Below are 16,878 nucleotides of genomic sequence, written 5' to 3' on the forward strand. Positions count from 1 at the left end.
CTACAAATTGGTAGACTTGAACTTGATCGAATTATTACAGTCATTTCATAAATTACGAGTTAATTGGAATGAAATTTTAAAATTTTGATTTGTTTTTTACTTTATCAAAACTTCTCTGCAGAAAATTAAAATATGTTGAAAAAAAGGTCAGTAAAACCGCTTCGATATAGGAGAGGTCTAAACATGAAGTTTTTTCTTGTACAATCTTTTTTTAGTATAATAAATATGTGCAGGTGTAGATTTCAACTTTCACCCAAAGAAAGAAGTAGATAGATGTTTTTACCATTAAAATAGACTCGTGTTGACCACCCGTATTCAACATCTTCTAGATTGAACTTTATTATTAGATATTATATTAATATATGTAACAACAAACGAAGAAAATGACTTACAAAGAGGAGGTTTATGTTGTTAGTGATGAGTTTTTTTATTTTTTATTTTTTATTTTTTTGTAGGTTGTTGTCATTTCATTATCGACCAAAAGGTTTTTCAACAATTGATAGGGGTTGCTTTCTATATCATAGGCAAATAGATTTAATGAGAAAAAAAAAATCATTGAAATAAGTGAAGTTTCAAAAAGAAAATGAAATTTAACGGAACACAGCCTACAACTCAACAATGAATGAAATGGTCAAACTCAAATGAGGATGAATTAATTATTTTATTTTTATTTTATGTCATATAGGTTAGTTGGTTTTATAAATTAAATCTATAAGGGAATTAATAGATGTTTGAAATATTTTTATTGGTGATAACTGGTTGTGTCATTGGCTTTTAATTTATTCGGGCTGAATGGGACAAACACAAATATTTGTATTTTTTCAAGTTACATATTTTTCGAAATTCAAAATTACAAAAAGAATAAAGAGTAATTAAAAAAGAGTAAAAGCACAATCATGCTGCCAAACACATGTCCCAGTAGTATTGGGAACATGTTTACTATTATTTTTTTTTTTTCTAAAAAAGTAAAAATAAATTTTTGACTTAGCATCTTTTCTTTTTGTCTCAATAAAAAGAAATAAACGTGTATCTCAATAATAGTAGGATACGTGTCTTGACAGTAGGATTTTACTACTGCTCATACAATATTTTAAAAAAAATCGATAATTTTAAAAGATAGAAAAATATTTATTTGTGCCGATCAAGATAAAAGAATCCATTAAGCATTGTTGTTTAAGTTTTACTCTCTAAATAGAAAGTAGGGATTGACGACCTTTTGAAAAGGTCAAATTCTCAATTGGGATTTGCATAATTTGGACAACCGTAGTGGAAAATTAATTTGGGCCCAATTCTTCATCAAATTCTCACATTGGGCCGAGTTTATGGTGGGCTCACAGCTTATTGTTGGGAAGCTATGGGCTTTTTGGGCTGTTAATCAGTAGTTGGATGAGAACTCGGTAGAAAATATTTATAAAAAACTATTATTATTAAGGAGGATGGAAGGTATGTAATTTACACTATGTGTCATGAAACAAACTTATTAAGGATGTATCCATCACCTAAATTATAAAATTATCCTTTTGTATATACACATTAATTTTAATTGATTTTTAAATTTCAGAATTCATTAATTAGAAGGTTATATTTTGAATATCATGATATTTGCTTAATGATACTTTCCAAAAGAAGCTAAAATACCAAAACATCCAAAAATATCCTCAAATCCCTCAAATTCGAAACTAGTGACAGTTCGTTTCTTCTTCTCCGTTCATCGGGATTATTCTTCCGACTGTTTGCACCTTCTCCAACGATTCTCCTCGATTTCATATGCTCCTCCATTCGTCTGCTTCGTCTGTCTCAGAGACTTCGTATTCGTCGCATAGTTGTCTATTCCCATCGTCGAGCAGTCTGTTTCCGTTCTACCATCGTTCCATTCTGTCCGCTCCTTCGTCTCCGGTGCCCACCTCCGTTTTTCTCCGTCGCTGGAGCAATTCGTCTCCGTTTATCCCGATCGAAAAGTTTGCATTCCAATATATCATAATATATCCTAATGTTGAAAACCTTGTTTTTTATAATGGTTGCCTTGCACTCTTTACCTTATAGGGATATATTGGGATATATGGGGAAAAAGTGTTCAAATGAAAAGGAACCCGTTGAATCAAATCTGAAATGCATCCGGCGGTGGCTTCCAATAATTTACACACGAAGAGAGATGAAATTGGATATTTTTTCCATTAATAATAATGATAAATCATGGGAATAAATCTTTTTGGAATGAGTGAATTGAAATTTTGTATGGGGCTTACAATAATTAAAGGAATAGGATTACAATTTAAGATTCAAATCTTTTAAATTTAAAAAATATATATATAATAAAAATAAAGGTAATAAATAAGGGTAAAACCGATATTATAAAAAAATCATAGAAATGAAAATTTAGACATTTGTGAAATTAAGTTTAACCCTCCACAGACATTATTTCTTATTCTCTCATTATTATTAATAAAACATTCCATCCAAATTCTAGCCTTTAAACTCTCATGTTTACAAGATTTACATTTTCAGGGAAAAAAATAAATATATATTGCTATTAAAATCTAACTCAGTATTGTAGATTTTATTCTCTTTAGCTAGAGTAAATTATTAAATATTTTTATATTTAAATTTTAATTTAAATACTATTTTTTTAGTACGAATCATTTTAATCTCTTCATTTTTATTTTTATATCATTTATTTTGATCAAAATTTGACTGCATTCACTAAATTTACGGAAATGTAACTATAAATTTGTACTAAAATATTTATGTGCATAAAATTTGTGTTGGAATTTTGAAATTTTACAAATAGAAACTAAAATGATCCTTTCTTATGAGTAAATGAAATAAAATAGACCTTTTAAGAGTATAAATACCTAAAATACATAAAAAACGTTGCAAAGTAAAACCAAAATAATATTTAAATCATATATATATATATATATATTTTATTGAATTGACATATATATTTTTAAAGCACCAAAAGGGAAGAACCCTCGTGAATGGCAGTATGTGAAGTGTCACCGTCCAAAATATGAGGAATTAAGATTCTAAGAAACAGTTATTTTAAAGTCTGTTTGAAAGAAAGGTGACCGATGGGTAACGGCATCGTAACCTTTGCTTCCAATTCAAGAAATTTCTCTCTTCCATTTCTCGAGGTCTGCTACTGTACACAAAAATGGTGCCATCCGCCAACGCCAAGCAAATCAATTCATGAAACTGAATTATTGAACTGAAAACTGAATCACTGTGCTTCTTCCCAATTTCCCCACTCTCCTTCGTCGCACTTCCGGCTTAATGGCGTTCCCATTAGGAGCTTTGCCACGCGCCGCCGCTGCCTGTAATTTCCCCCAACTCGGTGACAAGAACTTCCTCGTTCTCCCACTGGAACGAGAGGTCGAGATTCGGCGGGCAAGAGGCGCGAGGAGATTGAGAATTAGGGTTTCGGATGGAGGGGAATCATACCTCGGCATGTGGAAGAATGCGGTGGAGCGCCAGAGAAAGGCTGTGGAGTTCCAGAGAGTTGTGGAGAACACGGCTGGGAATGGAAATGGCGCTCGCGACGGCGGAGACGGGATTTCTGATCAGTTGGAGAAGAAGAGCGAGGAGTTCAGTAAGATTCTTCAGGTCCCAAGGGAGGAAAGGGACCGGGTTCAGCGGATGCAGGTCATACATCGAGCTGCTGCCGCCATTGCAGCTGCTCGTTCTCTTGTCGGTGAGGCTGGATCGGCGGCAGTGGTGGAGTCGAGTTCGCGGGATTTGAATATCTCTGTAAATTTGGATGGTGGGAACAACGGTGGACTGCTGCAAGATCGTGAAGAAGGTAAGTTTCTCACTGTTTCTCCGTAGGGACTGATCTATTTTGTCAACTACAAAAGCCCCAAATAGAGGTCAAGTTACATATTTATCTGAATTATTGACTCTTCCGTTTGCTGTATCTTAACTTTATTTTGAGTAGGGGAGGGAGGAGTCGTCCATACAGATACTAATTTTGAACTTTGAATACTGCGATAAAACAGTTATCATTTTACTGTTTGGATTATTACCGAATGAATATACTTTTAAGTTTGACCAGGACTGTCTTCTCTAAGTTCAAATTCAGAAAATTGATAAATTAGTATACATCAAGATCGATAATCAATATTCTTACAAAGAAAATAATGGCAGCAGTGATTAGCATGACCAGAAATGAATATAGAACTAGTATTATTGTGGTTCAGGTTGCTAGAGAGATTGGTTATCTGGGTTATATTTGTATATTTTTTATGTGGTTTATTCAGGTTCTCATACTAACTCTTTCTTTTTGTATTTTTGTTAATTTGTTAATTATGTTCGATTCATCTAGAATTATCTGAATTTCAAAGTGAGAACACCCTGCTACCTGAGTCTGAAACTTCACGAACTGGTACGCCGGGTCCAGATTTTTGGTCTTGGACGCCCCCTCCCGATAATGATAGGAATGCTAATACTTCCAGTGAGTTGCGACCAGCTGAAAAATCACAGGCATTTCCAATGCTATCCAATTTAGTTGAGGAGAAAGAGCCGTCTGTGGGCTTTCTGTCAATTCCATTTCAGAGCGAACTCTCCAAACCTCTTCTACCTCCCCTTCAATCATTGATGGATGTTGAAAAATTGAAAACGTCAGAATCCAGTTCCGAGACGCATTCGTTAGAAGAAGATGAAAATGTTGAGATACAGTTTTCAGTACACGCTGCAGAAGCATCACATGCACTTAATAGTGTAGATAAGGAATCAACGAAAGGAATAAATCCAGATGGGTCGAGATGGTGGAAGGAGACAGGAGTTGAGCAGAGACCAGATGGGGTGATTTGCAAGTGGACACTAACCAGAGGAGTTAGCGCAGACCAAGTCACTGAGTGGCAGAACAAGTATTGGGAAGCTGCTGATGAGTTTGGCTATAAGGAACTTGGTTCAGAGAAATCTGGTCGTGATGCCTTCGGAAATGTTTGGCGGGAATATTGGAGAGAATCCATGCGGCAGGTGAGTTTGAATGAATTGTTACTGATTTGAATGCTTCTGCCACTTTGTCCCGTAAAAATATTTGCTTGATGCGAGCACTTAAAGTCTCAAGAGTTAGTTCACATATATCTGCAAAAAAAATTCTTTTTTTTTTCTTTAATTGCATTCTCCTGTTAAAAGAATTTGCAATGGTCGGTTCACATTCATATGAAAGTTTGATATCTTTGAAAATGAAGTTATATCAGTCATTGGATAATTGCGAGAAGATGAAGATGCCTTGGTGTGCGTAGTGTACAATGTGTCAGTTGATATCTAACAGATTTTTTGTGTCTTTGACTCTGATATTTAAAAAAGGATTCACTCATGTTCTAGATGTTTGTCCAAATTTTCAGCAGAAGCTTATTATTCGAAATTCCATTCATTTAGAGTATTATTTTTAACCCTTGATGGCCACAGTGCTCACTCAATCCTGTAGACACTGACTTCTAATGGGAAAAATGGTTGGCTTCACTAGCCATGGAGCATTATTGCTTAATAATTTCAAATGATAATACTATCCAATCTAATTTGGGATTACAATAACATGAGAATATGAGATCTATCAATATGTTGGATCCTTGAAAGTGTTTTATCTCTTCCTGCAATTCATTTCCTCAACACTTCCCAGCTAATATTCGATTCCTAATTCCAATCTTTGCAGTAAGCATAGTTTTGTCTTGTATGAACTGAAGTGAGCTAACCTTTCTTTCAGGAGGAAGGCCTTGTGCACCTTGAGAAAACTGCAGACAAGTGGGGGAAAAATGGAAGCGGCAGCGAGTGGCAAGAGAAATGGTGGGAATATTATAATACCTCTGGTCAAGCTGAAAAGAATGCTCATAAATGGTGTAGAATTGACCCAAACACGTATGTCAATGCTGGTCATGCTCATATTTGGCATGAGAGGTATCGGATCATTCTTGTTATCCACTTTACTTGATCTTTTGTGATGTATTCCCAATCTTCTGATTCCTTTTCAAGATTTCGTACATGTAATTTGGTGATATGCTTGTTGAGAAATTGTCCTGTAACTTTTCTTTCGCAGATGGGGTGAAAAGTATGATGGACAAGGTGGCAGCATTAAGTACACAGATAAATGGGCTGAACGATGTGAAGGTGATGGTTGGTCGAAGTGGGGCGACAAATGGGATGAAAATTTTGATCAAAATGGTCTTGGCATCAAACAGGGGGAAACATGGTGGGAAGGTAAGCACGGAGAAAGGTGGAACCGTACATGGGGCGAGGGCCACAACGGTTCAGGCTGGGTTCACAAGTATGGAAAGAGCAGCAGTGGGGAGCATTGGGACACACACGAACAGCAGGAAACCTGGTATGAGAGATTCCCACACTTCGGGTTTTATCATTGCTTCAACAATTCAGTCCAGCTCCGGGAAGTTCAGAAACCATCTGAGACGTCGTAAGTTGCTTCAGTAAGTCTATTTTCTTCCCAAGTTGATATAAAAGCTTGGTAGTATAGCTCATTCTGAAGAAAATTGAATGCTTCATTAGAATGGATTCCGTTTTCCAGGCAATGTACATATAATAAAGAAAACTGCACAACATAATCCTGTTTTACAGGGATATCAGAAAACCTCGCTAGTTTATAAATTAGCTTACTTTTTTTGCTGAAATGATTTTGCATTAGTTATATACCTGCTGCATATAGAAGTAGAAGTAGCATTGAAACTGCTTGGGAAAATACTATCTGTTCATGAAATTATATGGCCTTGAAAGTCATCACAAGTATAAGTATCTCTCAATATGAGATGTCACATGAACCCAATATTTATTATTATATTAAAAATCAAAGTTTACTTAGAATATATGATTTAGACTGTTCAGGCTGTGGTTGTGATTACTTAGGCTTGAGTATTGACTTATTGTTCAAAGGAGAGCTCTCATTCAAGTCTAACCTTTAATCTTTCTTCCTACTTTTCCAGGCGAAGCCTTTTGATTTTTTTGAAAATTAGACTTGGGCTCTGATTAGTTTACCATTTTAAATCAAAATTGGCCATTTTTCTTTATCAGATCTGATACTGTAAAATTAGATCATGGAAAGTAAATTTTGGTTCAGTAATAATGTGAAAGGTAAATCAACTACTACATCATTTTTACCCTTTTGGGATTATTAGAATTTTGAATTTAAACTTCTTTTGTGAAACACAACCTTTTATTCATATGATCTTCTTGTAAAAGAACTAATGAAGAAGAAGTGATCCTTTCCTTTGGAAACCTCCAAGCAAAGAGAGTCCATGAAGATGGATGGGTTTAAAGTCATATATTAATCCTTTTTTAAGTGCTCACCTTTTTTGGTTTGGAACATCCTAGGGTCGGAGCTTTAGTCTCTGATATTGATGGAACCTATGTTTGTCCAAATCCTGAACGAACTTGAGTGACATCAAAGATTTTCTTATCAAACTCATTCAAAAGTTCGAACATACATAGGTGGTAACTAAGTCGCTCCTCAGGGGCATTAGGTACTTGCCTTTTCAAAAGGAAAGATCCATTGTTGAGAACCTACCAACCGTTGTTTGGTTATAGAATAGTGATTCCTATGTATGTTTTCTAGCAATATTTGAACTTAATTTATATTGTATTTTGTCTCGAGTTCGCAACTTATAGAATCCTCATCTCTGAGTTGGATTTTTTTTTTTGTATCACGATGTTCTAACGTGTGAATGTTCACACCTCAATTCAAAATTCGTATTCAACTTTGGCTATAAGCATCCTCCCAAAATGTCGTTTTCTTCCCATCTAATTTAATTTGCAACGATTCAATAGGTGGCTCTTAAAAATTAGATTCGAGTAAACTTGTATAAATCAAGGTTTAAAATAAACCACAAAAAAGAACACAATTGACAAAGATTGTCAAAGGAAACAAGACGTACCATAGAGAATTGGAAAGTGGAAACCGCGTGGCAGTTAGTTCATTTTGTCTTCTCTACTAATTTCAAAAGTGTTGGCCTCTGCAATTTTTTCTGTTTGATGTTATGAAGCTTTTATCTGCCAAAAAATATCTTTCAATTAAGTTGTCTTGAGCCTCAAGTTATCATAAAAATCAAAAAAAAAAAAAATTAAAAAGATTGTATTGTTGTCAGGTATCAAATTTATGAGTTCGACGTTGACATATGCAATGAATCGACATTTTCATAATATAACAAAAAAACAGACAAAGTATAAAAAATATCAACAAAACATTATTTATGAACATAATATTAATATTAATAATTTTAACTTATTTAACAGAGTAAAACTTGTTGCTTTAAATATTTGTTATAAATTTATATTTAAAAGAAACATCTATCAACATCGATATTTTATCTATATTTTCATAAAATTAAAACTTCGATAATAGTCTATCAATTTTTACGTTTATTATTTTCCTTTAATACAACAAATGTGGAAGATGAGGATTTGAACTTGTAGATGCTATTTAGTGTTAATTTAGGTTTATGTTTCCTATTATGTTTTGGTCGTTGGAGTTTGAAATTATTTTATTTTAGGCTCAAAATTTTTATAAAAGTTTAATTTGATTTTTGTATTACATTTCACAAGAATTTATGCTTTCAATTTTGAGCCATATTTGATTTCGAGGCTCAACACATGTGGTTTAAAATACAAGTGTCGGTGTGGTGCTATGTAAGTTCCCATTAAATGCACTTAAAAAGATAAGGACTCATAATATTTATGCATCAAAATATAATATTTTGAAAATAATAATAATAATAATAAGAATCAAGATAGAATAAATATAAAAGTTTCTTTAAAAGACTAAATAGTTATGGTTTATTTTGATCTTATTTAAACCAAACTTTAATTTAAATAGTTAGGAGATTAAATATCCTAGGAATGTTTTCATGGTATGTAAGAACAAATAGTTGTTTATAATGGAAACAACTATGAAAATAGATAATAATAATTAAATAAAGAACTATGAAACAAAATAAATTGAATCTGCATGATCAAGAAAAATATTCATGAACTCTACAAAAATTCAAGCTCATTAAAAAATAAAAATAAAAAAGCTATCTTTTTTTTATATATGTATATGCTCATCTCATGAGCCCGTCAACGTGCAATTCTATTCTATATTTCTCTGAAGTTGCTGAAGCTTTGACCTACTGAAATTTAATGGAATGGGGATGGAAATCTATTATTTTTATAACTTGATTCTCTCCTAAAAAATTGAAAGAAAGTTCTCTTTTTCAATGAAAATTATTTAGATATTCATACTTTTAGGCTTCAGCTTAGTTTCATTTTGGTCTCTATGTTCAATTTGATTCTTATGATTTTGTTAAATGTTATCAATAATCTTATCCTTAAAGTATTTTTTTACCTACTTATAATCCGCCCACTTCTAAATATTGTTGAACTAAAAAAAAAATAAATAAATAACTAAGTGCCATGTAAGCAAACGTATATTCAATATGATAATGATATACATGAACTATTAGATATGATTGAATTACATGGATAAAACTGAAACTTTTAAAACTATATAGACTAAATTGAAACTTAGATCAAACTATATAGAAATCCGAACTTTGATGAGAGAGGACCGAATTTCATTCTTTAGAAATGTTTAAATCACACTCTTTTTTGGTCATGAAAGTTAACTTTGACTCTAGAGATTATAACAATTTGATATTTTGGTTAGGAGAAAAGAAAATTTTGGCTTGTGGTTGTTGTGTCCTTTGCCCCCTATATAAATTCTCAATCCAACAGAGACAAAAATCCCTCTCTCTCTCTCTCTCATCAGTGCCATTTCTAAGGTTTCCATGGACAAAATCATGGGGGAAGGTCTGGCCAAAGAACAAATGGATGAGCTTGAAGAAGCTTTTTGTCTATTTGACAAGAACAGAGATGGTGGGTCAATTTCTTTTTCTTCTACAACCAACAATATCATAGTTTTCAATTCAATTCTGTTTTGAATATAGCTCAAATCAAACCATGTCTTGAATAATAATCAGGTTGCATCACCCCTGATGAACTAAGAACAGTGATGATCCGACAATTGGGTCTGAATCCGACAGAACAAGAACTCAAAGACATGATCAGAGAAGTTGATGCTGATGGAAATGGAACCATTGAGTTCGGGGAATTCCTCACCTTGATGTCCAAAATCATGAAGGTCTTTCATTTCCTTTCACCCCTTACTTTATTTTCCATTTTTCCTTTAGTTGAAGTAACGATTTAGTTCTTATACCTTTCGATTTTGTTTGTTAGGAAGAAGCGGAGGAGAAGCTGAAAGAGGCTTTCAAAGTGTTTGACAAGAACCAAGATGGGTATATATCAGCAAACGAGGTACAAGTGCTTGTTTTAATGGAAAAACATGAACAAAGGTCAAATTTTTTCCAATTTTTGAGGAAACCCATCAAAGAATTGATCCAAATATCATGAGATTTCTCTTGTGGTTTGCAGTTGAGCCATGTCCATGTGATGCTTAATCTTGGGGAGAAGTTAACAGAAGAGGAAGTTGTTCAGATGATCAGAGAGGCTGATTTGGATGGAGATGGCCGAGTTAACTATGATGAATTCGTCAAGATAATGACTGAGGGATGGAAAAAAACAATGTTTGCTTAGAAATCCGACCAAAAAGAAGTGTTTTTCTAATGATGATTTATGAAAAGAACAAAAAAAAAAGAAAAAACTAGGTTGAGTGCATGACAAGACAAGACAAAACCCCTGTTTGATTTGTCATTTCTCCATTAGTTTATTGTAGTTTCTGCAAATCTACCAAGTGAAAAAAGAGAAAACTCAAGAAGAATTCAAACTGGAAAATGATTGGAAGATCAGTATTTGACTTCATGTCAAGTTGGAAACTTTTGGGAAATTATGGTTTAAATACAAAGAAATGATACTTTTTATCTATTATTCAATATTTCAATGTGGTTTGGAAACTAAAGAAAACAAATTAGTTTATATTGTGATGTGCAGAATGTGGCATTCTTAGTTGAATCTAAAAGAGGAAAAGGAAAACAGAACTTTTGAGGTTCTTTTAAGAATTCTTGGTCCCATATGCTAACATTAGACTCCCATTTTTGGTCCTACTCACTCTTTTGTCAGTTCCATAAATAAAAATTCAGAGTTTAGAATTAATGTTAATGATTCACTTGATTAAACAGAACTCATTCATAATCACAGAGCTATAATCAAACTTTATATTACAACATGCCTAAATTTATCACATCAACACTAAAATCCAGCAACCAACTTCAAAGGAGAGCATCACTCTTAATGTTACAACAGATGAAACAGAGCTTGTGACTTTGTTCAGCTTAGGACACCCAACAGAACATCAAATTTATATTACAAACAAGATACATAAGTTTGTTTAGGCTGGTACAGCTTCAGGTTTGGGGATCCTCCCATTGTTTGCTGGAATCAAACTGTCATAGTATTCGACCAACACGCTCCAGCCACCGGGGCACATAAATCCATCTGGAGGGTTTTCCTTGTTCCGTGCAAGAGTTCGCATCTAACGATTACGAAAAAAAGCTTTAGATCAGACACCGTTGTCTGTCCTTTTTGTTGTTTTTTTAGTTTTAGAGACAAAAGACAGTTATCATATAAAGTGTATATGAAAATGTTGTGAAACCATTTAGTCAATATTGGTATCAGAAAGTAAAGTACCTTTGTGCCTGATATGAAAAGGAAATCCTGAGGTCTTGAGGGGTCAAAAAATGCCATTTTCCCTTGAGTTTTGTCATATGCAGCGACCTGTGTATAGTTGCAATTGAATCAGTGTTGAAGAGGGACAATAACAAAGCCCAATGTGAATGGACTGGAAGTTTTCAAGTACCTTGAAAGGAAGGATGTTCAAGCGCTCTAGCCCAGGTGCCATGCTCAATACTTTCTTCCCATGGTCAGCATCATAAAGATCCCTTTTCTCGGTCGGATGGCCCATGCCTGCGGGATCTCGACCGACGATGTAGAAGTTTGCCCCGGCATTGATCCTTGCCTTGGCATGCCACTGCACCTCGGTCGGCCCGGCATAGTGCATCGGCGATGGGAAAATGGAGACGACGGTCGTCTCTGGATCAAGAACACCGTCCTCAAGCACCTGAGTTCATTTCAGATGGCATGGAAATACATCAGTATAGACATTGCAATTGAACAGGTTATTATGTGTGAGGATTCCATGTTGCAATATCGATAGTCTAGCATTTCGATAGGACTATCTCTCTCCCAAGTCTTATATTCCCTAAAAGTTAAAACTATGCCTATTCTCCACACTCTCTTAAGTCTTTACTCTATTTATAACCAATCCTATCCGAACAAACTACCCAGCAATTACAATCATGCCAATACTACTACTAATATTTTCAATACGGGATCATGTTGCTACTGATAGATCCTGCCCAGATCAAGAGAAAGCTTCTTTAGAAAGAAGAGAATGAGAGTAGGAGTTATTGCGGCCCTCGTTCTTTTGACTGTTCAATATAGCATTGAGCCTCGATAACATGGGCCCTATTGTAGATAAAGTATTAATACTCTAACACTACCGGACCTTGCATACAGCAAACCAACAAGAAATTGGACCCCATAGATAACTAGAAACACCCTAGAAAGTAGAAAAAGTTGAGATGAAATATGATACAAAACAAAATCCATATGGCCATATGGGAAGATTACTATACCTTTTCATGTTGTTTCATTCTCCAGTTAAGGGGAACATCATCAGCCTTGGTGTAGCCACCCAATGGATTGAGCAAGAGGATGGGGTTCTCATAGCCCATATCAAGAAGCCGACGACGCGTATCAGTCATCAGCAGAGCGTGACCGTTGTGCACGGGATTGCGAAGCTGGAAAGCAAACACTGCATCGGCGTTGCGCCTGGTGAACTCCTTGCGAAGTTCTGCTGGTGATAACCGAAAACGGTCGAGGCCGTCGTGGTACTTGATCGGTTCTATGACCTCTAGATCACCTCCTATCAGCCAATTTCCTGCATTCTTAATAGCCTCATCAGCATAAGGCAGACCTGAAGCTGTGGTTCCCCATGTTCTTGCAATCCTTTCTTCCTTGGGGTGCTTGTAGATCTCAATGCTGATAAAATTTCAACAAAAGAAACCATGAAACTACTTCACACCCCCATTATAAATTTCTACTAGAACATCTACAAAAACATGAAATCACTAGAATCTAATAAACTCATCAATGGCACAAGATAACTGTACATAAATATATATATTTTTTCTAATGGAAAACACAGCTTCCATTGAGAACAAATGAAAGAATATAACAGGGAAATAAAAAAATTAAAAAAAAAAATCCCAAGCCAAGAAAAACAAATTACAGAAGAGCTCTAATTCAAAAGTAAAGGTACATGAATCATTAATGGCAGACCTCAAACATGTTTTCGGTGTTTTGATTCAAAATTGAGAAAACTTGCACTTGCTTTTAAGTATTCTCTTAACATGTTAATTATATTATTTAGTTAATTTAGATTATGATTATAGAAGTAACATTAGATAATGAAATAATAGTTGGCTAAATATTTTTTACAGAATTATAACTTTTAACAAATATTAAATTAGTATTTAAGATGCTTGAAACAAATGTTAAAGGTCACACTTGAAAACCCAAACCCACATCTATCATGATTTTTCTTAGGCTAAGGGTGAACTTTGGCAGTCTTTTGAAAAAATAATAATAATAATAATTAATTGGTAAGTATTTGAGAAGAAAATTAATTAGATGCTTCGCCTAACATAAATTTAAGTGATTTTTATTTGTTTTTATAACTTTCCAAATTACTTATTATAAAAATTAAAAGCACTCTTAAAAATTTTAACTAACCGCTACCATTTTTTTAAACACTTTTAATCTTCCATAAATAAATACTTTAAAAGACATGCTAAAATGCACAATTAGTTTTTGAGTAGTTTTTTTTTTTAATTACAAAAGCTTGAATTTTGATTTTTATTTTGTGAGTTAATTTTTTTCTTTTGTTATAAAAATTTTCACTTTTCTATTCCACAGTTCATAACAACTTAAATTTGGATAACATACAGTTTAAATTTGTAAAGCTATAGTTGATTAAGTGAGACTCTAAAGTTTCATCATTTTCTTTTTTCTTCTAGTTTCTTTTATTTTCTTTATAATTGCAAACTACTTATTCTTACCTTTTTTTTAACATATTGTTAATACAATATTATCTATGCTCCATACGTTTGAAAAAAAAACATAAAAAATAACTAAAAGTAATAAAACGATAAAAGAAAATGTCCTTTAAATTTTAAAAAATATCTAATAAATCGTAAGGTCTCGTTTGATAATCATTTTATTTTTGATTTTTTATTATGAAAATTAATTTTGGATACACCACTTTAGTATTTCTTTGTTTTAGATCTAATCTAAAATTTGAAAACTTAAAAAAAAAATGAAATTTGGTGAAGAGTTCAACTGTGTTTAAAAAAAAGTTAAAAGCCTTAGTTTTTATTCAACAGTTTCAAACTTATAACGAGAGATTCTTGAAGTTCAAGGACTTAATTGGAACCGAACTTATTAAATTCTTATTAAAATTTAGTTCAAGAACCAATTAAATAAACTATCGAACCAAAACAAAATTTTTCTTTTTTTTTTAGTAGCAATCTAAAACAAATTTATAATTTAACGGGGGCAAAATGTAAATTCTCGTCAAAAGATCTATGTAGGCTTGATCCAAACGGATGAGCAATACACGTGTCGTCTGCAGGTTGAATCCTACGGATGCAATTTTCTACTATTGAGGTGTGAGAAAGTGACAACGGACAAACTAAACATCAAACAGCGTATGAAATTTCGACAAAAACATATCCCCAAATGTAAAATGACCAAATAAACCCCAAAGAAACTAAAAAGTGGAAGAAAATAATAGTTATTTAGTTCTATATATTTAAAATTGCGACTAAAAATAATATTTCCAGCTGTTTCATTAACTTTTGAACAATGGACTACCATTAATTTGACAAATAGAGTATAGAAATGTCATTTGTTTTAAAAATAAAAGAGATGTCAAATTTATTGTCATGGTCTGAAGATAGGCAATAACCTTAACTTTTTTATAGCTATTTTCTCAAACATTTTTCTTTTCTAGGGGAGTATTTCTTTTAATATCTAATAAAATTTTAAATTTTAAATTTTAAATCTAATATTATTGTTTAACAAATTCATGATATATGAAACATATTTAAAAATTTATGAATTTATTAGATAAAAAAATTGAAAGGTCAAAACATAATACAAAATTCAACTCTCACGAAGGTTAATTTGAAAAAAAAATGGTTAAATATGGAACAATCAAAATTAAAAATCTAAAGGGTTATTAAACAAAATCAAAATTAAAAGGACAAAACTCGTAATTTACCTATATTTTTCAGGGGATTCTATTTCGCAGCATTATTTCAATTTGGGGGAAAAAGAAAACCAAAATAATGAACAGAGAAAAGGCATGATACATACTCTTTGAGAATGGCCACCGGACGATCATCGGAGGCGAATAGGGCGACGTCGGAGGAGGCGCCGATCCGATGCTTTACGGCATCGTCGATGGCCAAAACAATCGGCACCGACATATTAACAACCCCGGCGCCGGCGAGGCGGAGGGAGTTGAAATGAAGCGTTTGGAGGAACTCGGGTTCTCTCATGAACCCAGAAAGAGGGGTGGCCCAGCCCTCGCTCAGCACGTGGACCCACTGCAGATCGATTCGGGACAGCTTGATTCGCGGCTGAGACAACGCCTCCCGCTTCTTCAATCCCCTCATGGATTCGTCCACGAGGAGCTCCACCAGCTTCCCGCCGTCCGGTTCGATTAGACCGGCCGAGACCCGGAGTTGGCGATGATGGGTGGTGTTGGTCCTGACCCGCAGAGCCGGCGGCGGCGGCGACGGGGGGATTTTGGTGAAGCGTAGGGGAGCTTGGTGGGAGGGTTTGCAGAAGACGGCCGCCATGGACGCCATTGGAGGTGAAGACCCAAGCTCATGATGCTTCCCCTGTTTCCGCGGGGACGTTTTTAATAATAATTGTACGGACAATTCGTTTACTTTATGAATTATGGCCCAGTTTTAAAACCAATTTTCTGAAAATCCAATAATAAAATATGAAATAAGTTTAAAATGATTATGTTAAAAAAACGTTTTTATCCATATACTTTCATGAAAGTAACAATTTAGATCTTAAATTTTAGTGTGTACGATTTAGTCCATGTAATTTTTAATCACTAAACTTTAATAGGTAACAATTTAGTTATTGTAATTTAAAGTTTGTAAATGATTTATAAGATTTTTTTTTGCTAAGTTTCTTATATATATTGATTGATAAATTAGAGGGTCAAATATGTTTATAAATGAGAAAAATTGAATTATTATAGGGTAAAACTTGACACTTAATTTTAATGAATTTCTTTTATAATATGAATTAAATAGTTACAAATTTTAAACTATAGACACCAAGTCATTACAAAATAAAGTTCAATGATTAAATCGTTACTTTAGTGAAAATATTTTTACCTAATATTTTGTTGATATTTTTCATATTTTGTCAATTTTTTTGCAAATACTATAGAAATGTCTCCACAGACACATGAAAATACTAATGGAAACGTCAACATGTCGACATATATTTAATATTCTAACTACAATTATGGTTGAACTATGCAAATAACCCATATATTACTATCTCGAGAATCAATTGTAATTTGAACATAGTTTTAAAATATTTGTTGTAGCTCCTCAAACTTCCAAAAAGTTTGTTTTAATAGATAAACTTAAAATGATCCATTTTAGTTTTTATTGTTATTTTACTTCTAACCAAAGTTTTAAAAGTGGATGTCGATGAAAATGTCGAGGTCAATTTCATGGACATATCGACAAAATGTGGATGTCGATGGATATTTCTGTAAAAGTT

At 33.5% G+C, this 16,878-nt stretch overlaps 3 protein-coding genes across 3 annotated transcripts; 2 read left to right on the forward strand and 1 right to left on the reverse strand.

The window, feature by feature from the left end:
- Positions 1-3,073: 3,073 nt before the first annotated feature.
- On the forward strand, positions 3,074-6,623 carry LOC111009875 (protein LIKE EARLY STARVATION, chloroplastic). The gene is made up of 4 exons (XM_022283106.2): positions 3,074-3,799; positions 4,322-4,977; positions 5,708-5,898; positions 6,038-6,623. Exons 1-4 carry the CDS (start codon positions 3,274-3,276, stop codon positions 6,411-6,413), a joined length of 1,749 nt encoding a protein of 582 aa, XP_022138798.1. The 5' UTR covers positions 3,074-3,273; the 3' UTR covers positions 6,414-6,623.
- A 3,084-nt stretch (positions 6,624-9,707) lies between these two features.
- LOC111009891 (uncharacterized) lies at positions 9,708-10,936 on the forward strand. The gene is made up of 4 exons (XM_022283122.2): positions 9,708-9,858; positions 9,963-10,123; positions 10,219-10,296; positions 10,414-10,936. The coding sequence occupies exons 1-4, from the start codon at positions 9,771-9,773 to the stop codon at positions 10,573-10,575; spliced, it is 489 nt and encodes a 162-aa protein (XP_022138814.1). The 5' UTR covers positions 9,708-9,770; the 3' UTR covers positions 10,576-10,936.
- A 151-nt stretch (positions 10,937-11,087) lies between these two features.
- On the reverse strand, positions 11,088-15,965 carry LOC111009889 (ATP sulfurylase 1, chloroplastic). The gene is made up of 5 exons (XM_022283121.2): positions 15,436-15,965; positions 12,633-13,038; positions 11,795-12,055; positions 11,626-11,712; positions 11,088-11,470 (listed from the first exon to the last, which is right to left on the reverse strand). The coding sequence occupies exons 1-5, from the start codon at positions 15,930-15,932 to the stop codon at positions 11,327-11,329; spliced, it is 1,395 nt and encodes a 464-aa protein (XP_022138813.1). The 5' UTR covers positions 15,933-15,965; the 3' UTR covers positions 11,088-11,326.
- Positions 15,966-16,878: the final 913 nt, after the last annotated feature.

This window comes from Momordica charantia, assembly GCF_013281855.1.
Source record: "Momordica charantia cultivar OHB3-1 chromosome 7 unlocalized genomic scaffold, Mcharantia_2.0 BLBB01000007.1, whole genome shotgun sequence".
Lineage (NCBI taxonomy): Eukaryota > Viridiplantae > Streptophyta > Magnoliopsida > Cucurbitales > Cucurbitaceae > Momordica > Momordica charantia.